The sequence below is a fragment of the Chelmon rostratus genome, chromosome 19 (assembly GCF_017976325.1).
Source record: "Chelmon rostratus isolate fCheRos1 chromosome 19, fCheRos1.pri, whole genome shotgun sequence".
In the NCBI taxonomy this organism is placed as follows: domain Eukaryota; kingdom Metazoa; phylum Chordata; class Actinopteri; order Chaetodontiformes; family Chaetodontidae; genus Chelmon; species Chelmon rostratus.
Window position 1 is genome coordinate 13,385,466 of NC_055676.1, and position 25,589 is coordinate 13,411,054.

General features: G+C 42.1%; 3 protein-coding genes across 4 annotated transcripts in view; 2 read left to right on the plus strand and 1 right to left on the minus strand.

The window, feature by feature from the left end:
- The first annotated feature begins 1,483 nt into the window (after positions 1–1,483).
- Positions 1,484–4,237, plus strand: mlana (melan-A). Its single transcript, XM_041960694.1, has 6 exons — positions 1,484–1,559; positions 1,652–1,751; positions 2,708–2,800; positions 2,979–3,075; positions 3,251–3,358; positions 4,077–4,237. The coding sequence occupies exons 1-6, from the start codon at positions 1,484–1,486 to the stop codon at positions 4,143–4,145; spliced, it is 543 nt and encodes a 180-aa protein (XP_041816628.1). The 3' UTR covers positions 4,146–4,237.
- Positions 4,238–4,432: 195 nt separating this feature from the next.
- LOC121623393 (uncharacterized protein KIAA2026) lies at positions 4,433–15,330 on the minus strand. The gene is made up of 10 exons (XM_041960665.1): positions 14,920–15,330; positions 13,641–14,373; positions 13,082–13,282; positions 11,324–12,957; positions 11,073–11,134; positions 10,832–10,921; positions 10,069–10,184; positions 9,755–9,963; positions 7,490–9,532; positions 4,433–7,165 (listed from the first exon to the last, which is right to left on the minus strand). Exons 2-10 carry the CDS (start codon positions 14,360–14,362, stop codon positions 5,169–5,171), a joined length of 7,074 nt encoding a protein of 2,357 aa, XP_041816599.1. The 5' UTR covers positions 14,363–14,373; positions 14,920–15,330; the 3' UTR covers positions 4,433–5,168.
- Positions 15,331–18,544: 3,214 nt separating this feature from the next.
- The window catches only part of LOC121623061 (E3 ubiquitin-protein ligase UHRF2-like), a 33,408-nt gene continuing 26,363 nt past the window's right edge, over positions 18,545–25,589 (plus strand). Inside the window, exon 1 of one of the 2 annotated variants that reach the window (XM_041960188.1) lies at positions 18,545–18,824. In XM_041960188.1, coding sequence (XP_041816122.1) covers positions 18,672–18,824 — 153 coding nt within the window. In that variant the 5' untranslated portion in view covers positions 18,545–18,671. The remainder of the gene's footprint in view (positions 18,825–25,589) is intronic. The other variant, XM_041960189.1, reaches the window with a different exon arrangement.

Sequence of the window (25,589 nt, forward strand, 5' to 3'; positions counted from 1 at the left end):
ACGTGAACAAGCAGCCAATCAGATGCTTCCCGCAACAAACTTACCCAACATTACCTGAAGCTGCAAAAGTATGAACCAAACTATTCCGGAATGTATAAGTGTGGAAGGCAAATGCAAAACATTCAGTTATTCATAACATCTAATAGGTCAACATGAAGGTCTACCGAGATAAGACACTGAGCTTGAGCTAAATCATGACTGACACAGTTTCATGAACAGCTTTTTGTCTCCCTCTTGTGGAGAAAACTTAAATGTTTTTGTAGACCGAAGCAAACTTTTTGCTGTCTATTCTTACCAGCTTTCCTGTCTGCCCGTCTGGGTGCGACCATGTTCAGCTTACCTTTTTTAGACTGTGACATTTCCATTTAGATTTTCAGGTTCAGTTCAGTTCAGGCCCGAGGCAATGGCTTGAATTATGACAACAAACAAAATCAATAACACTATCTTATAATTGAGAATGAGCTGCTGTAAGAAACTACACTGTTATATTATATGCTGTAATATACTACGAAACATTTAGTCTGGATGAAGACTTTATCATCAGATATCTGTGGGGTGATGTCTTTGGAAAACACATGAAGCTCAACATGAATCAGGGGATGGACTTTGTTATTCAGGAGCAAATGCACAATGGGCCCCTGTGAATCTCATCTGATACAAAAAAAAAAAATGCCTTCAGGACATCCTCTATGCTGCAGCCTGTCTATTGAGAAAATAAAAGTCATCTGGATATCCTCTTCTGCACTGAAATGAGGTGTCAAACTTCATTTCTCTGTGCCAATCACATGTTAAAAACACATTTAGACATTTGCCTTTTTACTCCATACCAAGGTTGACTTCACTATTAAATTCTACCAGACTGCTCCATATAGATATGCTGTGTAGGTTATTGACACTATATGTCATCAGGATCATGATAAGAATTATTTTTTTAACATTTGTCTTATCTTTGCCTCAAAGCAAAATATTCTAAATATGACAAGCTTCATCAGTCCTTCCCACTGAGAGTACATATACATGTAAAACAAAGTGACTTAATGATGAGTGTTTCAGAACTCTTGTTTTGAAAGTCTTTTGCTCTTTGTTTATAGAAAAAGGACAATAGAATATCCCTTAGATATCTGGGCTAAAAATATGTTTTTCCAAATCCCACAATCCATAATTCTGGACTTTTCAGTCTTTCAGAATAGAATAACTCAAATGTTTGTATAGGTTCTCAAACTGTGCAGTACTTAAGGTACTTACATACGTTGGCGTATTTGTCTGTATTTTATGATACAACCATAATATTTACAAGGTACTTGTAGCTTGCAATGGTATTGATTTTGGGGTTAACTTTATATGTTTCCCCTAATTTCATTATGAACTGGGTTGAAGGTGTTACCAGGCCTGTACAATTACTGTAGTTCTTGGAGAATATTTGTGAATAACAATAATACACACACACACACACACACACACACACACACACACACACTTTCATATGAAAGGCCAGCAGCTGACGCCTTTAGTTTCACGAGTGGATAATAGTGTTGCGTTCAGGACTGCGGGGTTTCACGGTAATTACTCTGCTTCAATGGGTTTAACCATGAGCCTCTAACCCGTGACGGTCATGAGGGTTTTCGGCCCCTCTCTGCTCTCCGGCACACAGAGGCAAGATATTTGAGGAGTGAAATAACACAGAGCTCCAGGGACCCAGTCTTTCTTAGAAGGCGAAGGAACTGTTCTCTACAATCTAATTATCCAGTTTGGTAAGATTGTGGTTTATTTGTCTAATTTATTACTTCTAGCAGAGGTAGCCCTATTATAGGCGTACTGTAACCTCTAGAATATTGTGTTTTGTGTAATGAGTACTTGTAACGAATTGAAATGACTGTCGGAGGAATTCCAAACAAACCTTTTCCTGTTTAGCATTTGGACTTGGCTGCCTGCGTCGGTTGATACTTTAAATCAGCCTGCTGCAACAGGTGATGCTCTTACCTATCAGGATGACTCATCATTAACACAACGTGTCATCAAGAAGAGCAGACCTGCTTAGTATAAGCGATAGTGTTATATTCCGACTGGTTTTCTGCCTGTTTCGCCACCTGTTGATTGGTAACATTTGTACTTTAATTGCCCAGGTGTTCCACCTTTTGTGCAACCTAACAAAACCCTAAAATGCGCTTATGCATTTTCGCTATTCGTTATCATAACTACAGATTTTTCAAGCACTGTTCACCCGATTATGCGATTACTCTTCAGCACTGGGCGAGAGCGCATCAGCCAATAGCAAGTGAGCGTCAGGCTCTGAGCAGCCACGGCAGCGATCCATGAAGTAGACAATCTAATTTTATTTTAATAAACAGGACGAATGGGACGTTGGGAACGTGGGAAAGCTGCATATTCCCACCATTCCCAGAGAAGATTAGATTCTAAAATACAACTAATCAATTTATTGGTATTTCATGGTGGTTGTGTGTCAAGACTGACACACTGTGTATACCATGTACATGCGTCCTGGTGTGGGAATAATATTGAGTGTTGTTATGACAAAGACATATTTAATGGTCAACACAGCAGACTGGTTTGACACCTGACATGATTGTGTAGTCTTAACCATTATACAGGCCATTCTTAACCTTTGCTAAGCCTACATGTTGAAAAGGGGCCATGCTATTACACTGTACTTGCTCAGTGTCTAAAGTGAATTTCTGTTGGCTTTCAGTTGGGTGCTGTGTAATCGTACAGACGGGATGCCTCGTGGAGACTTCAACATTTATTTTGCCAGCAGCAGACGAGGATATGTCAGAGCTGAAGAGTATGTGAAATCAGGGATCAAGGCCTTGGTTCTACCGTAGAGCTTTTTGTATTCTGACACAATCCTCTATAGTAGGCTATATATCTATATTGTGGTGAATACTATAAAACTGATATGCCAAAGTAATAGATTTCGCCATGAATTAACATTTCTCCATGAACTGCGTTGTGCACCGCAGAGCTGTGGGCATAGTTCTACTGGTGGTCATTCTGGCAGCTCTCCTCATCCTGGGCTGCTGGTACTTCAAGAAGAGGAGTGGGTACAAAATAATCAGGGTGAGACCACCATACTTCCTTTAATGACGTATTCATATTCTATGTGGCATGTGCATGTAAAAAATGACAATGATTGTCTTGTCTTTTCTGGTCTCTTTTCACTCTGCTTTTATCTTCTTTCTCACAATTGATCAACTTAATAACAATTCCTCAAACCTCTTTCTCTCCTCTGCAGAGCCCTAGATCAGGGTCACCAGGATACACAGGAGGCCAGTACTCAGAGGCAGGACCTTCGGCAGATAACAAGATGGCTCTAACTGATTTTGGGAGCTTCCGACCTGCGGTGAGGGACAGGCAAACTTTACGAGCCTTCCATTGTATCTCCCTGTCCCAAAGTAGAGTATTTTTAATGTCAGAATTAACGACCACAAATTCAACAGGTGGACGATTAGAAAGTAAAATCCTTTTTTGTCTATTTAAACTATATCTATAATTTTTAATACACCTTTCATCAACAGTTAATTAGTGGGTATACTTAATAAGACTTTGTCTAACTTCAAGTCCATGACAGAGGGTACTTGTTTAGTGCAAAGCCTCAGGGCTCTGCCCAGTGTTAAACACGTGAAGCTGATGCAATGGATGCCTGGAAGAGAGATTATTTTGTCACCAGACTAGTGGTAGGTATTAAAAATGTTTCATTTCAAAGGGAGGTATGTGTATCCACGTGTGGGAAAATTTCAACTCAGCACCCTCTCATGTGTCCTTTAACAAAACAGTCTTTTTCTGCTGCAGCAGTCACCATGATTTGTAAAACAGAATAGAGTATTTTAACCATACTGGACCGACTGTTGAGTCCATCAGTATAAAGACTGTTTAAGCCCAAAGAGTGCCTGAAGTTTCCCAATATGATGCTGAATTCATTGTGTGTAAAATATATTTGAATATTCTGTACAGTACAAATGTAACAGAGGTTACATGAAAAAAATGACCCTATTGTGTGGGAATTTTTCTCAAGATTTTCAGCCATTTCATTTGGATTTATTTGTTCCACTTTTCTCCAGATTCCTAATGCTCCTCCAGCCTACGAAAAGATTTCCTCAGGGCCGCTGCCTCCTCCCTATTCCCCCTGAAGGACATTTGTAGAAGATGGACAGATGTGTGAAGAAGAAAGAAAAATATTGTAGAACAAACTCTTAACTTCATTTGTTGTCTCATGCAATATAATCTGATGTCACCGCCAATACGGTTCTTCGTAGCTAAATATACCAATAGGTAAAAGTACTGTAACATTCACTTTGTAAAATCATTTACATGAATGAACACAATGTATATACTGTAGGTTGTTTCAATAAACAATAAAAAACAATTTCACAAGAGTCTTATATATAAGGAAGCAGCTCAAACACTTGCTGGGGACAGTCGCATTGTTTATTTCCATGCAATAACGTCCACATTTGTTCAATGAAAATGTACCTAGTAAATATTTTTGAAAAATCTATATGGTAAAAATAAATAAATGTGACTTCAAAACATTTCATATGGGCTCAAACATGTAGTACAAATTGATCTATTAGTTTATTTATATTTCTAAAAAGTAAAATGTAATTTCCAAAGTTACTACTTGAAGAAAGGACAATGTGACAAAATCTGGATAAAGACAGCTGTATTGTTCAAACTGATGACTGAAACAGATGAAGTAGAGCAAGTTATGCCAATGAATACCATCCCAATTATTACTTCTTGAAGCAGTATCTAATGGCATTGAAAGTATTACAAAAGCTTGAGTCGAAAATCATTTTATGTACTCTCCTGTTCCTAGTGATTTGTTATAACAGTTGTCATTACTGGCCATGAAGTAAAAAAATCAAACCGGAAAGTCAAGAGTCTATAACATTCATCTAAGGGCAACCTCACTTGAGAAACCCATCACAGTATACATTTCCAGTATGTCTGAACATACAGTTGACCTATAAGATGATCTAACCAGAGGGTATAACTTACTGTATCCCAAATGTAAGTTAAAATACAAAATACATACTGGAAAGCAGGTCTTTAACTAACCCAAGGATTACTAGAAGCAATGGATTACCCCTGCCAAAAATAAGCAGCTCAAAAGTGGTGTCCGAGTCCTCACAGAGCTGGTACAGTCTCAGCTAATTGGTGCACTTTCTGACTGCCTGTGAAGGCTGTAAAGAGGAATCATGTGTGTGTAGTGCTCCAGTGGAACTGCTGGGGGAAACCATCAGTGCATCCAGTGGTTTGGGACAGGCAGTCAGCTCCGCTGGATTGACCTGGCACTGAACTGTGTTCAAAACAGCGCCATCAGGACTAATGAGTAGTTTGGATGCTACACTGGTATGTATTCCTAAGGATGAGTTCTGCAGAGAGTGACTTCCAACTGCTTGATTGGTCAGAATGACAGGTGGGTGGATGGTGTTGTTTGTCTTCAGTGATGTGATTGGTTGGGTTGGAGTGATTATTACAGTGCTGCTGGATGAATGTGCGGTCACCGAAGGTGCTGTTTCAAAGGTGTTGACAGTGCTTCCGATTGGTGTAACCGTAGCAATGGGCAGCGTCTGCATCCTAGACACCCCACTTACAATTGGTGGGACAGCCACTGTTGGCAATACTTGTGTCCGCGTGCCAGCAAGCACTGGTTGCATGACTGCAGGCACTGTTTTTTTGACTGATGAGTTGTCTAGTCCCATGTGCACTAAAGCCTGTGATAGAGCAGTGGAGGGTTCTGCAATTCCAGCTGCTGTCTGCTGGGGTTGTATGACTTGGCCTGGGGTTGTAACTGAAACCACCTGCTGGACAGGAAGAGAAGAATGCAAAGCTGGTGTGCCTACTACCACAGGAGCTGCAACTGAGGAGAGGTTTGTGGGAACTGATGGCCTGGGTAAAACAGACAAAGATGATAGAGGTGCTGACAATCTGGACAAGGGGGGTGCTACTGCAGGTGAAATGGTGGACGAACATTCAGCTCGTGTGGGTGTACCAGCAGCTAACCTGATTGTCGCCAGTGCTGAGCCGAGAGCAGGGGCACTGGTTACCACTGGGGAAACTAAGGCTGGTACGCTGCCTAACCTTGGCGGCGATGACAGCAGAGTAGGTGTACCTACAGGGGGTGATGCAAAATTACCAGCCTGCACAGCTGGGAACCTAGGCAGAGCAGACACTACATTTGTTTTAATAGGTAACAAAGTTGAGCCCAGGCCAGGTGTTCCAGTTAGTCGGACTGGCGTGGCATTGGGAGTGGTTGTTAGCAATGATGGACCAACAGCAGGTGTGCATGCTACAAAAGGGCAACTTACAGCTGGCACACCAGGCAGCCTTGCTGGAGATTGGGGTAAAACTGGTGCTCGAGGGGCTACAGTGACATGGCTTGCCCCTTGGGGAGGTACTGATGCTCCAGCGCTAGTAACACTGGCAGTAGGCACTTGTTGTGGTGCAGGGCTAGAGATGATAAGGACATGGCTGCCTGGACCCAAACCCTGGGGAGGGACTACAAAACGTGCATTGTTAAGGAGGATCTGTGTGCCAGCAGCAAGGGCTGTAGAGGTGTTGATGACTATCCTCTGCTGGATTGTGCCAGTAGCAGAGGTGGTGAATTGGGTATTGGTGGTTGTTGCAGAGGAGATGGGTGTTTGGGTTTTACTGACAGCAAGCTGAGAGAGGGATAAGTGGGAAGTGGTTTCCTCACCAATGCCACTTTGGATATTTGAAGGCTGACGGACAAGAGTGGGTGTGGAGGTTTGGGCTGGGCTACTCTGCAAGGTAGTGGTGACCTGAGCAGGAGAGTTGCTGGACAATATATTTGGGGGAATACCAAGGTCCTTCTTGATCATGTTTCCTGCAGACAGAGTGGCAGCAGTAGATGTGGATGTTGAGGAGCCTGGCTGGGAGATCATTGTGAAGGAAGTAATACCCTGGAGCTGGGGGCTGGTGGTCAGAGAACCATGAGAGGAAAGCTGGGAAGAACAACTTGTGATGGTATTTGAACTTGTAACCGGGACAAGTCCAGGTGTGGCAGCTGTTGGACGGCCTGGATCCGAGACAGACACAGGCGTGCTCTTGGAAGGAGAACGTGACAGAGCACCAATGGTCTGTCCAATGGTTGTTGTCTTCCCTGACAACTGGATGTGAACTCCTTGAGTAACAGAAAGAAAAATATTGTATTCAATATCTCAACATGGATAATGGGGCTGTATTTAGGTACTTTAACACAATATTTAAACTACTAAATAATGCAGAATCTAAAAATCAAAGCTTCATATTCCATCAACCACATTATAACATGTACATGTAAAAAAGTATAATTTCCCATAGTTACAAATGAATTAAATGAAGGCTTTTTTCGAACATGTAACCAACAATAGTAGTTCAACATGTCGGAAAAGGAGCAGGAAGAAGAATACAAGACACAGCAGACATGACGAGAATACTAGTAAAACTTCACATCAAACAAACCCACCTGAGGGCAAAGTGATGTTCTTGACCTTGGACAATGCTTCTGAGGTGACACCGCCTCCAGGTTGGCCTGGGCTTAATCCCATCTTTAGAGTCTGACTTGATAATGAAGTAGTCAGCAGCTGTTCACTAGCCCCTGTTGCTATCGCCTGCTTTGGAATGCTGCCCATGGAGGTGGTGGATGATGTCGCTGAGGGTTGGCTGATGAACACAACTCTTGAACTAGGAAGTGATTTTGTGGAAGAGGGTGTACCTTTTGGTAAGGCTACGTTTGAGGGAGAGGAAGAAGAGGGAGTAACCAGAATGAATTTAGTAACTTGGGATCTCTCATCTGTACTGGCCCGTTTCACACCAGTCTTGCTGATGAACTCTGCTGGTGTGAGAACTTGGGGAACACCAGAACTACTCAGTGATGGGACAACAACAGTGTTTTTTACTACTGAAGCCTGAAAATGAGAACCAGCAGCAGCTGTCTGTGATAGCTGGCCAACCTTTGTTGTAACCGTAGAACCAGGTGAGGTGTTGGAGCTTTGACCAAAAGCAACAGTGTTTGCAGTCTGGTTTCCAGAGCCTGTAACAGGAATGCTACCAGTGACTGCAGCTAGCATGGGAGTTGTGACAGAGGAAGGGGACTTTAATACTGACGGAACCTGCTTCTGAGGTTGTGCCACTGAGATACTTGTTACTGCCGGTGTGGTGCAAGGGGAAGTCTGAGAGGGAGCACATGGAGAAAGAGTTGGTGATGTCTTGGATACGAGGAAGGCTTTAAACTGAGGTGAGATGGTGATGACTGAACTAGTGGGCAAAGAACCAAGCGCATTCTGGTCTGAGGCTGTCTGGACTTTGACGATGCCTGTGTTGCCTCCCCTAGTGGTTACCAGGATGGACTGTGAGTCACGGATACATACAGTCTTGAGCTCCTGCTTAGGATCTGCAGATTTAATAGGCTCAGTAGAAATTGCACTAGAAGGAGCTGTGATGGGTGAAGAATTTGGCATGACACCTTGTGTTGTGCTAGCTTGGGGACTGCAGACTTGTGCCCTGTTGAACCCTGCTGTGTTCATGGCCCCCTGTTGCAGACAAGGGAAAACTGAAGGAGAAGGGGTACTCACTGTCCTGGCATCTTTTAGGGGAGCCACTTGCTGAACAGGGATTCTGTTTTCAGGAATGGTGAACCCAGGCACATTGGTGGACATACATATGGGGCTGGCCACTTTAGAAACTGGGACCTGAATACCCTTTGACTGCTGTTGATGTAAAGAAGATGCCTTTTCTTCAGTTTTGTGAATGAGGAGGTTAGAAGGCAGAATCACCACTTGCTGCATGATCTTCTCCCCAGTGTTCTGGTCCACAACAGGATGAACAGAGATCTTGACCGAGCTGCTGCTGTCTGTTCTTACAAGGTGACCCAGCCTCTCAGGTACCTTGTACACCACTTGCACAGGATTTTTTGGTACAGTCTGTGCTGGTTTGGCCTGCGGTGATTTAGGAAGAGCTGCCATCACTGTGGCCATTGCTGGCTGCCTTAGTACTTCTGTCTGTTGTAGTCCTTGTGCCTGCATTTGCTGTGAGTTCTGTTGGGAAATGGATGGAGAACTTTGTGCTTTTGAAAGTTTTGTGGTAGTCACTGCAGAGGTAGGCAGGGAGACCAAAGCTCTCCTCTGTCTATCTATGTTGTTGACCCCTGGGTAATCAGCAGGCCGTTTCATTAAGGTCACTTTGTTCCCCACACTCTTAGCCAGCAGGGTGGGGATGGGCGTGTAGCCCTTAGGTAGTCCAGTAGTGGGGTGGAGAATGGGTGGTCTGGGTGACAGTGAAGCCTGGACTGGCACCTTTGCTGCCCATGCTGAGTTTGAATCCCTGGATTGATTTGATGGGATCAGTTCAGAGTTAGCAGTAGAAGTAATGTTACTGCTACTAGTCTGAACTCTTGGGAGCAGATTAACGCCTTTCTCCGTGCTGGCCAGAGGGTGTTTTAGGTGGTTTGGAGGTATGTAGGTCACTGTTCTTTCTTCAGCAGACTCATCCACAAACTCCCTGGTGTTTGCTGAGAACACAACAGAGATGTCAATTAGGCATGCACTGACCAATTAGCCATCTATAGGAGGTTTAACAGTCAGGTAGTGACATTCATTTAAATTTTGCTAGGACAGTTGAATAAGATCAAAACTGTAATTTAACTGCACTGCAGCCATTAGGACCAGGAAAACATAATTTCAATCTCTATCATTACATTATAGAAACCAAAATTTTAGCTTAAGTACTTCACCTCCACTCCAAAGACCTCTGGGAACCATATGGTCCAGATCTTCTTCTTCTGATCTCCTATAATGATCTGAGAGCGAACACACCTCCTTCCCAAAACCCCTTTCTTCATCATCATCTGATGATGACGATGATGAAATGCACTCCTCGCGCACAAAGTTACTGTACTCTGGGTGCTTCTTGAAATCATCAAATTCCTTCTTCAAACGAAGCCTGGTGTAGAAGAAAAAATAATTAGAGAGCATCAGAGAGTTTAGTTCAGCAATGATGATATTATACAAAGATGTAATTATCATTTAAATGTCAAATGAGTTGTACCTGTTCCTTTGAAAGGCCTTAGCAAGTTTGGGTTCCCAGGGCGAAAGCTCATTCAGTAGTCTGATCAGAGTGCTGTGGAGGTCTTTTACTGCCTCTCTGCGATAATACCACCGACCCTGTCAGTTCAAACATGCAAAGGAAACCATAGTCAGGTCACCAACATTAACATACGAGAAAATGTGTGAACACATTGTCTTTTTCACTAATTTCAGAAGACTCGAACATGTGAGTAAGTCCTCTTGACACAATACAATTTCAACAATTCAACAAAAATAACAAATGCGACACAATTGCTGAACTTCAATGAACATTTATTGAACACTAACGTTATTGTCTGCATTGTCCTTACTTGCTTAAGTAGATCTGCACCTGTCTACAATGCACTTATTTAAAATAAAAAAACTGCTTTAACTAAATAAACGTCCACATGTTAAAAGAACACTAAACTTTGTTTAAAAAAAACTAAACAAACTTATCAATGAAAAAGAAAGTTCTAGTGCACATAACATCATTATTAATACACACACAATATTAGTGTGCACATTAGCACCCAATAGCATTTCATTGTTTTTGGTCCCAATGAACATTTATTTAAGAAGAATGTATTATTCACTTTGACACAACAAAATATTTTCAAATAAAAAATGTGCATCATCTCTGATGTGTCTCCAGACATTTTTTGTTGAATCAGCCTTGCAAGCGCAGCAATTGGCCGATTATTTCAAACATTCCGATACTTGACAGAAGTGTGATTGTAACCTACCAATCTTTTTTTGGTGCTCTCCAAGTCATCAAGCTCATCTTCTGTCTTACTGATCAGCTCTCGCAAGTCCTCAAGACTGGTACATACCAACTACAGACAAGAAGTAACAGATTGAGTAAGAAAGACTTTATAAAGGCAAAAAGACAAAAAAGGTTGTAATATCATTTTTAAAAAATGATTACTCAATTAATACAGCATTTAAAATACACACCTTACGAAATAAGGGTGTATATTTTAGTACCTTAAATGATGGCTCAACTGGAGATTCATCTTTAATTTTCTTTGACGTTTCAAGCTTTTTTCCTGTCAGCAAGATAACATTTATAGTCACTGGATCAACAAGTTATCATTGAAAAAAATTGACTTTATAATAAAGGAATTCCAGAAAATATCTCACATGGCACTGTGGCTATCAATGCGCACTCACTAATGAGCCTCATGCAATACCAGAATAAACCACTGGACTAACATCAACATTGACTTTTTCCTCACCTGTTTTATGCTTCTTCTTCTTGTCTTTTCTTTTGATCGTTGTGGCAACTCTCCTCACTGCGGACTTGGCAGCCTCAGCTGGGGGCAGCCTCATCCTGTCCACGTGCTGCAGCTGCTTGTGCTCTCCTTTCACCCTCGGCAGCTGTTCCCTTCCTCGCTTTTTCTTCCGCTTTTTTTTTTTGGTCCAGATTTTGTCATTCACCCTCTCTTCACTTGAGTTTGGAGCACTCTCAGAAGACAACTGTGTTGCTAGCCCCGAAGTGCCACAGTAGCAGTCGTCCTCCTCAGACTTAATATTACTAGTTTTGTTTTTACAACATTCCGAACAGGAAGATCTTTGGTGTCCTTGACTGAGACTTCCTTCCTCCACTTTGAGCACCACTGATTTAGTTGGGGAGGCCTGACTCACTGAGCGAGCAGGTGACCTGCCTGTGTAGCTATGCTCCCCTACACTCAGACAGGGCTCCTGTGTCTCTGCTTTAATGGTGCGTATTGAGTCCAATGAGAAGCCCTGTTCCTGTTTTAACGTGAGTCGATTGGATTGATGGTCTAACTCTACAGTCTCTTCCTTCAAATTCATTTCCACACCTCCTTCTCTAATGGGACTAGTATGTGAAGGGGATAAGAAGTTAGTGTGTATTTTTAAGTCCAACTGAGAGTCATCACAGGTGTCTCCATCAGAGGACCCTGATTCAGACCCCTCTTCCTTCATCAGTGACCATGATTTAAACCTTTTTTTATCTTCTTCTCCATCCCCATTTTCTCCTTTGAACCCCCCAAGTGTTTCTGTTCTCCCGTTTCCAAAATCATCAGACTCTCCCGTGTCCACAGAGCCTCCATAACATCCCCTGTCAGTTTTAACCCCTTCATCCTTCATTCCATCCGACTCTTCACCCTCTGTCCCTGGCTCTAATTCAACCCTTTTGACCCATACAGCAGGGAAAGGGAAAGCTGGGGGTGTGCTAGGGCTCTGGCAGTAGATTCTCAAGTCTGCTCCACAGAAATGTGGGAAATGTATATAGGCATTCTCTTTGCTGTCATAGCCCAAAATAGACTCCCTACATTCATGGATGGACTGGGACAGCAGAGCATCCTGCACATCTTTCTGTGTCTCATACACATGATCACAAAGCCCCTTCAGAAGCCATAATCTCTGGTAGAAGGGCAGTAAGTGAAAGGGTTTCTCCTCCAAAGGACTCACCTCCCCAAGGGTGCTAAAAAACTGGTGGCAGAGTCCCAGCTGCTCAGCCCGACCTGGCTGATCATGGGAGGTACCAACAGCTCGATACCAGCCCAGGACCCGCTGCCTGAGCTCTGACTCCCAGCGGCGGTAAGGCAGAGCAGGCCGGCGGTGCAGAGTGGCCCTCCGCTGGGGTGGGGAAAGTAGGGAAGACATAATTTTGGACAGGAGGGGGCTGCAGCGGGGCATCAGCAAACAACGCTCCAGCTCAAAAAATACAACCTCTGGGAGGTTAAGGGCAGTCTGAGTCAGGCAGAGGAAGTGCCCTATAGCAGGGAGTTCCCAAAGTGTGTCCACTGTGTGGGGGGAAGCTTGTGACAGCAAAGTCTGCTCCCACTCTACGACCTCTTTGGCTGACATTTCCTCTGCCTCTTTCTTCTCAAGCTCACGCTGCCTGAAAAGTCAGAGCAAATATGTAGATTATTGGTGGGTTTACTTTTGCAACAAATTTTAACAAATTTCTCAAAAAACACCTTTGGACAGCTACTTTTAATCTCTTCTCTCAAATATTCACCCACCTCTTCTCGTCCTTGGCCCTCTGTTGCTCTTCCAGCCTTAGGGTCTGGACCATGATAGACTCATGCCCACCAACAGTGATGGTAGCCAGGCTACGGGGTGCCAGTCTCCTCCTCGTTGAGGTGCCCCCTGAACCACGTTCCTCCTCTGCACCAAAGCGTCCTTTAGAAGTCACTGCCAGGGTCGTCCTCTCCCGCAATGTCCTAGTTTGACAGACGAAGGGGAAAAAAACAAAAAAAACCCAAAAACCTGACCAATAATATGATGTGAGATCAAAATTGCACTGCTGAACAGCCTCCCATTCTCTCATTACTACTAATAATACATATATTATAGACCTTTTATGTTAACATTGCATAGGAATACTGTCTGAAACAAAAAAAATCTTCTTAAGTGAGATAAACTTGACAGAGAAAAAATTATTTGTTGACCAGCAACATTAATTTATGATCACATGATGTAGAAATATTCTTTGGGCCCTCTGTGACTGCAGGTGTATAATGGTTTTGCACTTTTGCCAGCCAAGCAATTTGTTCAACAGTGTAATTACATTATGTTTACCTGGATAGCAATGTAAGCTTCTGCTCCAGCATGATTTCCAGCTTTTGAGCCTGTTTGGAGATCCAGTGGTCCACCCCATGGTAGCGATAACAGGTCTCCAACATCAGCCTGAAGTCTGCAACAAACTCTGTTATGGTCTCATACTCCTGATTGATAAACTTCTCCTCCATCCTCCGCAAGCACATTGACTGTCTCAACTGTGCCTGACCCCAGCCGCGGACACCTCCAATGCCATGCTGGGCTTCCTGGTGGCCAATGGGATGAAGGAAAGGGCTGGTGATCCCTTTATGCTTGTCTAAGAGAAAGCCGGTGAATATCCTATAAGCTTGCTGGACCTCATAGTTCATATCCTCCTCAAAGCTATTACTGTTGGTGGAAATGCAGACTTCAGGCAGAGAGAGATCACTGTTTGAAAACTCTGACATGCCATCATTGCTAAGTGCAAGGTGGTCACCCTCAGCAGTAACATCGCCATGGTCGCCAGGACAGTGTAATGCTACCATAGTCTCAACTTCACAGGTGCCATTACTGAGCCCATCCTCAGTTACGACCAGGTCAGTGTCTTCAGTGCTGCTGCTCACCCATTTGGATTGTGAAGACATCATGTCTGACCTGGGCTGCTGGGGTGCTGAGTCTTGGTCAGTCACAGTCAGGTCTTGGTTGTGGAACAAAGGTTGGCTACAAGATGCTGTGATTTGGTCTGTTATATCCTCCTGATCCATGGTGCAGGCACCTAGAGTGGGGTAACAGGTGTTACCTATGGTGAACTCTGATGTTGCAAACAACAGTCCAATATAGTTTCGATGCAAGGGAAAACTAGACCAAGACAATTAAGCAGTGCTTACTGAGCATTCAGTGTCCAAAAGAAATCGCAGCTGGGAGACGATGTCTTCATAACTAACATAAACAGATTCACTAAGATAAGTTTGCTGGCATTTAAATTCTTGTCATGGCAGGTGTTCACATTATAAATTATTATTAACACTGGAATATTTATCTCGTGCGATTGTGTCCAAGTTGCTTGCAGTTAAACTTACTTTATCTACCTGCCTGATCTCTGCAAACTTTTCTTTTTCCCTGGATCAACGGCTAGCTAGCTTGACGTTAGCTATTAGCAAGCTAGCTAACGGTAGTTAAAATAATAAGTAAACAAAGTTTTTTCCTGCTTTCTCATATAAAGATCTACAGTGCACAACCATATCACGTCCTCCTGATCACGTGCAAAATAACACCAAAACAAAGTGACCGGAGGCAGAGCTTGGTTGGTAAAACAACATACCTCGACGTTTTCAGTGCGGCTCCAGACACGCACCAGGCAAGACCGCTCTTAGCAAGCTTAGCAGACACGACAGCTTGCTAGCTAAGTTAGCTTGCTATTGTCTCCAACCTGGGGCCTGCAATTGCTGCGTTCGCTATCCATACTGAAAATTTATTAGCAATTAAATGTCCGGCAGACAAAAAGTTATGCAGGCATCTCATGTCGTCAGCGCACGGAGTCATGTCAGTGACAGCAAGATGGCTAACTTAAAGGAGCATTAGCTGGAGTAACACTAGCCGATTGTCCCGACAATGCACGGCAGTTCATTATCACTAGCCAGGCAGCTAACCCGCTAGATTTGCAAGTTGACAGCTACTTCATGACACGCAAAAATGACTAGGCTCACTTTGGACACAAATCTGCGCCGTTTGTCAGATTTCTTGTGAACCCTGTAGGGTTTACAAAAAGCTAGTAACTGACTGTTGTGTCTGGCTTGCTTTAAGACTACTGTACCGTTCACTTCACTTCCACCCTGCGTGCGCCCGATGCAAATGTGCGCAGCCTACCCTGACGTAGCTAGCTGGTCGCGTGTCATACCAAATTGCTATTTTGGTTTTCGAGGTAACGCTGACACACACATTTACACTATGTTATCAACCTTTTTATGATTGTGTGACCCATTATCACTGTAAGTGCAGCATCTCGAGACAGCTGTCATTCGGGAAAGAAAATAAAATAAACTGCGCATTATCCTCAAGCCTGCTGTGCACAACGCGAATTAACAGCATCAGGCTGCAACCTCTCATACATAACTTGAGCGCTAAAGTGTAAAACAATTACACAGTAGGTACTGTTCCGTGTACTGTGTAAACTTGAGCAGCACACATTGCTCATTTGTAACCGCTAGATGTCGCTAGTCACTAATGTATTACAGACAGTTGCGCGTCTTAGCTCTTTGATGGAGACGCTGGTGGAGTGCAGGGCCTTTTTTGCCCCTTGTTTAGCCTCTCAGGTAGCCTTCACCTCAGGATGTTTACCTAATGAACTGCACCACCAGACATAGTTAATCTGCGTATAGCTATGTTTGGGACAAGTGTGTGTCACTCCTAGCGCAGGAGACATGATTTGCACACTGCCTGTGAGGACTGACAACCCTACAGACCTGTATCAGGGCAACAACTCCCATGTCTTTTTTTGTTTTGGTTGCTGCATGTTGGCCCATGAATTGCTGTACGTTGAAGAGCGGGGATTAGAGTTGTTCATCATCAGGCTGATACTTTAAAATAGTGTCCCCGATTATATTTCTCACACTGTTTTAATGCAGCTGTCATGTTTTTGAAGGCACATTTGCAAAGGACAGAACATGCAGCATCAGGAAAGCAGATGTATTATTCTCTTACACTGACAGTTATAGACTTGCCGGTGGCACATCAAGGAGGTCTCCAACTGGGATAGTTGTTAATTAAGCAATTATGCCATGAGAGGCATGTGCTTTACAGTGATTTCAGCTCAGCTAGAGGGTATTGTTGGGCAAGGGGTTTTCAGTCCAATGTGGGGCTTCTTTTTGATACACAATAATGAAAAATTCCCTGATGTGATTTGCAGTGGTCTGCAGAAACACTTTGAGGGACACAGGCAGAGCCACTCCCTTGATATTGGGTTCTTTGGGAAAGATACACTTGCAATGTAGAAAATTTATACATGGTTTGACTCATTATTTTTGGATTGGATTTTCATTTAACTGTTATTTGTGCGTTGAGTGTATTATAATTCATCACTATGTCATCATGGTAACAATATGATATGGATTATCTCATGGCAAAATGCTTAACTGAGTCACTGTATTCCAGTAATAAAGATGTTAAAAGGAATTTTGTATTAAGGCAGAAAGAGGGCTTTACATAAGGCAATGAAATATAAAATCCAACGAAATAAAATAAATAATTAGATCAAAATAATAATAAAAATGAATTGGTACAAATAGACAATAATAGACAAAAAATGTCTAAAACTGTTAAATTGCTGCAGTAAGTTGCAACAATAAAACAAATGCAGTGACAAAATCAATCAAAGGAATTGAAGAGGTTTTAATTTAAATTTGAAAGTGACTAAAGTTTCAGCACATTGATGACAGTCAAGAAGCAGGTGAACCCAGTGTGGTTCTGACTCAAGGCACTTGCTAATTGCTTCCTATAAAGATCTTTGGGGCCTGTTAAGTTTATTTTTCTGGCATATCCAGCATGTATTTTGGCCCAAGGGCAGTAAGTGATTTGTAAGTAAGTGAACGGGCAGCAGCACTTTAAAATCAGCCAATGGGTTCAGTTTTACTGTTTCCTGTTAGAACTATGGCAGCAGCATTCTGAATGTGCTGCAGTTGCATAACTGTCTTTTTGGAAAGACGAGAGACATGATTTAGTCATTAGCAGGACATCTTATAATATACTAGATTACCAGCCAGCTGCCCTGGTCCCCCAGTCTCACAGGAGCTAGTAAAGCCCCAGGTTCACTGTGTGGTGATTGCTTTCTAATTTAATTGTAATTTTGTTTGGAAATATAGGAAAATGCACTTCTAAAGCTCAATATCAGATGCCACGATAATGACTTTAAGATGAGTCCTGCTTCATTGCCTGATGGTTCATTGGGCATGTCTTGAAGAATGTCTCAAAATCTAGTTTTAAGACCTTAATTATCTCAGCTGATACTGTGCCCTTGTACATGGTGCATGAATTAAATTGTTTTTAATTGAATTGCCACACAGTTAACCTTAAACTATGTAATATTTCAGCATAGGAATATTGCACACAATGCACAGAGTGGAAGAGGAGCACAAGGTTAATTTTTGCCCCTTGGCTCCAAGCAGGCTAATCTGACCCACTGGTGGAAGTAATCAGATCTTTCAATAAGTAAAAGTAGTAAAACAACAGTGTAGTACTGCAAGTACACGCAGTGCATTCCAAATCTTAGCTAAGTAAAAGTACTGTCAATGAAATCAAATGAACATAAGGTATAAAAAGTAGCACCCATAATGCAGAGGAATGGCCCCTGTTAAAATTACATTATTGTATATAGGCTATACTAGACATTAGCTTTAGCAATGATTATTATGTGCTTCCATTTATGCACTCAGATTTATTCCTACATAAATGCATAAAATTACAAATTTTTTGTACTCCTCTATCCAGGCAATGAAATATACAATAAAACCACAATGAAGAGGAACCAAATTGTGCACAAAAAAAAAACAGTATTTTTTCAGAAATGGTGTTAAGTAGAAGTATAAAGAAGAAGAATGCAAAAGATGGAATAAATAAGTACCTGAAAATCTGAAAATGTACTTTCTACTACTGATCCAGCCATGCACTCAACCCTAGGGAGGCCCTGATCTGGGCGGGGGGGTTACTCCATTGACAGGAAGAACACATTAATTGTCTCCAGACATATTTTTTGACTCATTGTACCACTATAACAGTAGCGCACTTTTGTGCTGTGAAGGCAGACACGTGTCTTGTTTTTTTTCATGAAAGGGAGAGCTGTGCCTTTAACTACAAACTGTGCTCGCTTAAACGTTATTTCGCGAGATTTGCTTGGCGCCGCGACCTCATGTGAGACACCTCCTGCGCGAGCCAGTCCGACGTTACCTCTGCAGAGGAAAACGCAATGGAGCCGTGAATATTTTCCTCCTCTGTGTCTCCTTTTACCCCCTGGAAAACAACATTCGTGTCCATATTCGGCTTTATTGCTATTTATTTGAAGCATAATAGGGCGGTGCAACGATGTGGATCCAGGTTCGTACGATAGACGGGAAGGAGACGCGAACCGTTGAGGATCTTTCTAGATTGACCAAAATTGAGTCTTTACGCTTGAAAATACAGGACATCTTCAATGTAAGCCCACAGCAGCAGCGACTGTTCTACAGAGGGAAGCAGGTAAACATAATTTTTGTGTCACCCCGTCATGCAACAGTCGGTTTTCGGTGCTTTGGCAGGGTTTGGTGCTGGAGGAGAGTGAGTGGTCCTCTGGTGTTGTAGCCGTTTCGGACCCATGCGAGCTTCCTGTTTTGACAGGAATTCGCCAATAGTTCTTGCGCAAGAGCCCGGGGTACGTGGTGTGCCAGCCCCCGAGGAAAAAACGGCGATGTTACATGGATGCACGGTCGTGTAACGGAGCCATATCACATTGTTTTGGGTTGGCGCCGAGGAGACCCGCATGCAACAAATGTCTCATCGCCGTAGACATGTTTGTTTACATTGCCGCGAGAGAGAAAAGAGAACATCGCCCTCTGTTTCCACATGTAGACCAAACTAGTGCAGTGCAAACAAAACGCCCCCCATCTCTCTCAATGACGAGCACTCGTTTAACGGAATTAACAACAGCTTGATTTGCACACGTAACATCCCTAAATATACACTAACAACGCATATCTGTTTTGTGTCGGTAACGTGACAGCAGTAGCTCTTAGCTGCATCGAGCCCATTAGTGAGCCATCAGGCTTGTGCATGTGGTGTGTTATGATGATGTTAATTATAATTTGAGGGAGGAGGGGACTCGTGGCTCCACGTGCCTTGACATCCAAAAGCAAGTGTAGTTGTGTTTACACCCACTAAGATATGCACACACACTGTGAGGACAGACAAGGCTGTCTGCTGTAAAGATGCCCACCTGTCTCCTCATGGCCTGCCAGTCCTATAGTGCAAAAGCAGGGCTGCAACTAATGATTCTTTTAATTGTCGATTATTTTCTTAATTAATCGATCAGTTGCTTGGCCTATGAAATGTTATAAAATGGTGAAAATCGTCCATCTGTGTTTTCCCAAAGCCCAGGATGAAGTCCTCAGATGTCTGGTTTTGTCCTCAACCCAAAGATATTTAGTTTATTGTTATAGAGGAGTGAAGAAGCCAGAAAACGTTAACACTTAAGAAGCTGGAATGAGAGAAGTTTGACTTTTTTCCTGAAAAAAATTACTCAAACAGATTAATCTATTATCAAAACACTTGGCGATTTATTTGATAATTGACACCTAATCGATTAGTTGTCACAGCTCTTCTGCAAATACAGGCCAACACACAGATTCAGATGGATGAGTGGCATGCTGCCTTGGCATGTTTTCTCTTGTTAAACCCAGTTTCCGAACATTAAGCCTAAGCTCTGTACCATATGATTTTGATTTGTAAGGGAATGATTCAGTATTTATGACATATCCAGCAAACAATTTCTGAGCTCTATTTCAGTTTAATTTAACTCCACCAAAATGAGGTACATGGCAAACATGTTTTGGGTATCTTTGCTGATTCCATGCCTCCAATACTTCTGTTGTTTGGGTTTATTACAAACTATACTTTTCTCATTACTTCAGTGATGGAGTCTGCAAAAATGCTCAAGCTTTTATACATAAGCTCCCAAGCCCTTTGTCACTTTATATAACTGTATAATGACAAATATCTCATTAAGATGTTGTGATTTAACTGAGGTCAGTTAAGATTTTCTGTCACAGCTTGAGACGTCAATGAATACAGATACTATATATTTTTGAAATTTTGCTCTTGCAAAGTACGAAAACATGTAAATGGATCAGCATTAGTTTAACCTTTTTAGCATGTGGTTTTGAGTAATTAGTTTGTCATTTGTTGAGTATTTACTTTGTCATATTGCCCACCCCAACTTTTTCATTACATTGGGGTTTTCTTTCACAAATATTGTTTGAATTCATTTTAACAATAATTATTATTTGTAATACAAGAAAACCAGCAGTGCTCTGGTAAAAATATGTTTTGGACAGTACTGCATTGTCACTTTCTGTGGGAGGAAACTTGTGCAAAAACCACAGTCATTGTTCAAAACCAAATTGAGTCTAAAACTATATATCTTTGTTTTTTTGGCTACAGCCCGGCTCAGGCTGTATTATTTAGTCACTGTCCTGGTGGGATAGCAATTCCACACACTGTTAAACCACATTGTGTTAGAAATGTGATGATTCATATATTACTGTGAACAGATGTTCGTGTACCTTTTCTCTCTCCCACGTAGCGGTTGAAGCTAGTTTAATGTTATTAAATGCCAGCCATTAGGGAAGACGATGGCATGCAGACTATAAGATGCCATCCTGACATGGGCACATGTGTTTGTGCGTGTCATGGCGGATGGTTGCATGCAGCGTGCAGCCTCAGAGCCTGTGGTTTACATTTTGAACACACACAGGCATGTTTTATGATCTACCACACACACACACACACACACACACACACTCACGTTGTAAATGAAACGTTTAAAGTAGTAGATGCAAACAGTGTTTGGAAAATTTATATCCCGCAACCTTAGATGTAGTGCCGTGATGTGACAAGAGTTCAGTTAGAACAGACGTCTCTATCTTTCACTACTTATGTTGCGCTTCTTCAAATATGTAAACATTCAGTATATACGAGAATCAACATATAAAAGACAGGAAGACTGGCCCACGATATGTGTAAAAGGTTAGAGAAAGCCTTCACCCTGCCAGCTGTTCTACGAGCAATAAGCAGAAGATACTCATTGCTGGCAGGACACTGATGCCATGATTTATTTAGTATTTTAGCACAACATAACAAAGCTGATATTAACAGAGTATGACTCAGACAGGCAGATAAGCCCCCGGAAGCAAACAGTCTACATGATGTGTTGATCTCACATTGTTTACATTTAGTCACACTTTCCTGCATTCGTATGTGTCGGGCAGTATTAGAGGCCATGAAATTCCTTTATAAATGTTTTTTCTGCATTTTGAAGTAGTCTAGCCTACATCCTGTTGTGTAATTGAATGATAATGAAGTTTCTAGCGTTCAATTCTGACTCACAGGCCTCAATGGGCTGATTTTCGTCTCTGTGTGCTGTGTATACTGCAGGATGGAGGGAAAGAAAATGCTTCAAGTTCGGAATTGTGAAGGAGAGATTTCAGTGCTCAGAATTATGGTATTTATCCCTCTCGGCTACAGCATTTTTTGGTCAACAACAATGGTTTACTTGGCCAACCAAATAATGGCAAACCATTATTCCAAAAAGAGATGGAAGGTATTGTGTTACACCAGTGCCTTTGGATGTATTTTCCATATTTTTGCTAGTAAACTAATTTCATTGTTCTGAGCAATTTTCTTACAATTATCAAAACCCTTGTGCAACTGAAGCTCCTTAGTGACAAAGCAGGACCGTTCTTTCAATTGAACAATTTCATCAACAGAGGTGGCTACAATGTAGTAAATTTATATTAGCTTTATTAACAATCAATTAGCTGTTATGCTGGAGTTGTCATGGACTGTCAGAGCTGTGGTTACAAAGGCTAGGCCTGTGTTGTAAATCCTGTGCTTCCTTCATTTCAATGGAAAATAAGTGGGGAGGGTAGATTAGGGGATTTCCATGTGTTAAGTAATGCAAGGAATGAGCCAGTGACACGCAGCGTACACTAGCTAGTGCCCTTACATGCTTGGAGTGATGCCTGCGCTCTGCTAGGATTTGGACTTGTAGCAGAATAACTCAGTCTAATTCCTTTTCAAAATGGCGTCTTGTTTTTCCCTCCAGCTCACTGCGCACGCTGCCTCGCCAGTTCAGAGTCATGCTTGCCCTTCAGTCGGAAGGGTCTCAAGCCAGCAGCCGCACAACTTTGCCTCAGTGTCTTTTTTTTTTTTTTTTTTTTTAAGGGTGCAGTCCACATTGTCTCTCTGTTTCACTTTGAACAACAACGTCTCATGTCACTCATATTTACGAGCAGACATGCACACACACACACACACACACACACACACACACACCTTTCACTGTCCATGCAGCCTTTCTGCTAAACGCCCACAATCAACTTTTGCAGTGGACTTTCAATTTACTCATTTAAAAAAAGAAAAAAAAACACGACTTGGCCTGTTAATTAAGTTGTTTAAAGCTCAGCTTGTGTTGCGTCTGTGTGCTTCAGCTTTAAGGCTGTTGTTCACTGGGGGTTTTTTCTACCGAGGCAGCAACATGTTTCATGTTTGGATAGTTGGGCTGTCGTCCACTGTTAGCTGTTGCCTAATGGGCTGCAGGAAAGCTTCATTGGCTTGCCCTCTTTCACACAGACAATTGCTGTGACCTAGATATCGTTACAACTTGATTATACATACATTGATGTTGGCTCCTCGATTGATGGATTTTCTTTGGGTTTTGCTAAGCTGCAGAATTTCGGGGGAAGCAGAGTTGGCTGCAGCCGTGCATGTGGACAGTCACACCCTTCTTCAACAGATAGGCTGGACAAAGAGCAAAGACAAAGAGAGGCAGTCAAACTAGACTACAACTGCAGGCTTTCTAACACTCCCACATGTTTTCATAGTTTTGCCACTCCTTCTCATAGTAGCTTTAGCTTGCTTAGTGGTCAAATGTCCTACCTGTTAACTGTCAGCTCTTGCACCTGCATTGTGAATAGTCGGGTTTCCCTTTTTTAACTCAGATTACCAGAGGACAGCCAGGTTATTATGCTGCTAATTGTCTCAAATTTCTTGGGTTTAGGTTTCTTGTGTAAAAATTGGCACTTATTTGCAGGCTGTAAACACATAAAGATCAAAATCGCAATTTGTGCTTTAAATAAAAACAAAAGGGTCATCTCAGATTTGGAGAATTGCAGCCTGCTATCACAGGTTAGTCTGTCATTATCAATAGACAGTTTATTATTAGTGCTTCCTAAGAATGATAGAGGGTTGTTTACATCAGTAATGTTTGCAAGCACAGTATATTTAAAATTTTAAAATTTTGATCAAGTAAAAGCTTTTTATTTCTATACCAAACTCAGTAATGTTTATGGATTTAGGTCAGATTTATATTATTAAAAAGACTGGGTTCATAACTCAAAATCATTTAGCAATTGAGTCTTGGTCACATTTGAATTAGACCTGCAAACCCCATGCTTACAGTAAATGGCATTTATTATTAAGCTTCACACATTTCATACATTCAGAAAAATAGGTGGAAATGCTATGACCTGAGCATGTAGACTAGATCCCAAGACAATTTGGATCTGTTTTGATAAGCAAATATTGTTTGATGCAGTTATTCAGCCTTTTCACTATTCGACAAATGTGGACGAGATAACGAATTGCCAAAACTGAACGCTGCAGCCTCAACACGCTTAAAGATTCTCCTTTTAGCACAGTGCCGAAAGCCTGCTGTTAGAACTAACATCAAGTCATGAACAGAGCTGCAAACAGAAGCGAAAAAACACCTTTCCAGGTAATTCCTGCTAATTAACTGGGAGTTTTTGGTAAACGATTAAATGGCTGTGGGCAGAATGGGGGATAAAAGATCAAAGATGGGAGGCTGGTAGATGGCAGGCATGCAGACACACCCCATGTCATTGTTTTTGGAAATATGACCTATTTTTCTCAGCTCTTTACTAAGAGGGCCTGCGGGTGGAGACAAGGGCGAAGAAGAAACCATGTAGGAGTAAGGGGTTTGGACGGGCTGCCTGAGCAGAAGAGACTAATTTCTTCTCTGATATGAAATCTCTCCTCCACCAGCAGTGCGGGGCTTGGGTTTCACACATTTAAACATCTTCTAAGAACTAGGCGCTGGTATTAAATAGCCTACAACAATTTCTTAGTCTTTCAATTTCAGTGGCCGTTTAGAGTCTGTTTGCTAGCGTTCATCACAATTATGTCTTAAATGATGTGATGCCAACAGAAAATGTACAAAATCTTAACACTATTAATTAGTAAAGATTTAATATAAATCTAAAGAATCATAAAGGCCACAAAAAAAAAGCCTGAATAAATAACTAAATAATTTCAACATTGTTGGGAGGGCCCCTCAGGCCAAGCAGTTGCCGACCTTGGCTGTTCACAAGCTGAGCGTCTGTTCGGTTTGGGTCCACCTTTACTCAGTGACTTAATGTGTTCTGTTGTTGTCATGCAGGCGTAGATACTAAGTGGGTGTTGCTTTAATTTCAGAATGATTCTTGCATTAAGAGCTTTTACAGCCTTGCAGGTAGATACTGTGTGACAGCATGTTGAAGTAACACAATATTACGGCCAAATCTCTCCCCACTTGCAGTTTCTGCTCTATGAAAGGTATTATTGGCCGTAGATTTATCAGAATATTAGCAGATATATTCCATCATTGGTATTAGCTGAGGTAGAATGAGGTATGAGCATGGATCTTGGTCTGCACATCCAGTATGTTTTTACAGTATCTTAGCAGCCACAGGTCTTTTGCTTGCCTTTGTTTGAGCTTCTTTCCGACGTTGTGCTTTGGTGCCTGTTACAATAAGAAATGAGCCTTTGAATGACTGCCTGTCGAAATGCAACAGAGAAATTAGCCTTGTGGAGAGGTGTTAATTTTATTTCACTCAACAATGTGATACACATGCAAGAACTCACACGCACGCACGCACACACACACACTCCACTGCCATGCCAAGGATTTTTGTCTCTGATTTGCTCGAGCCTTTTCAGAAATCTTGAATTCGAGTGTCTTTGGTTTGTTTTAAGCTTTGTTGTGATGTCTGCCTGGGACTGAAGTCTGCCTCTGGAACACTGAACAACATTTCACTGAGTCAAATAATGAATATACCAGAAGCAATGTGTGTGTGTTTTTTTTTTCTTTCTGCATCCTTTATGGTGAAGGAGAAAATGTCATATCCTTCATCATGTTATTCGTCCTACACGCTCGAGATCGTGAACATGCCAATACTCCTGTCAATGCGATTT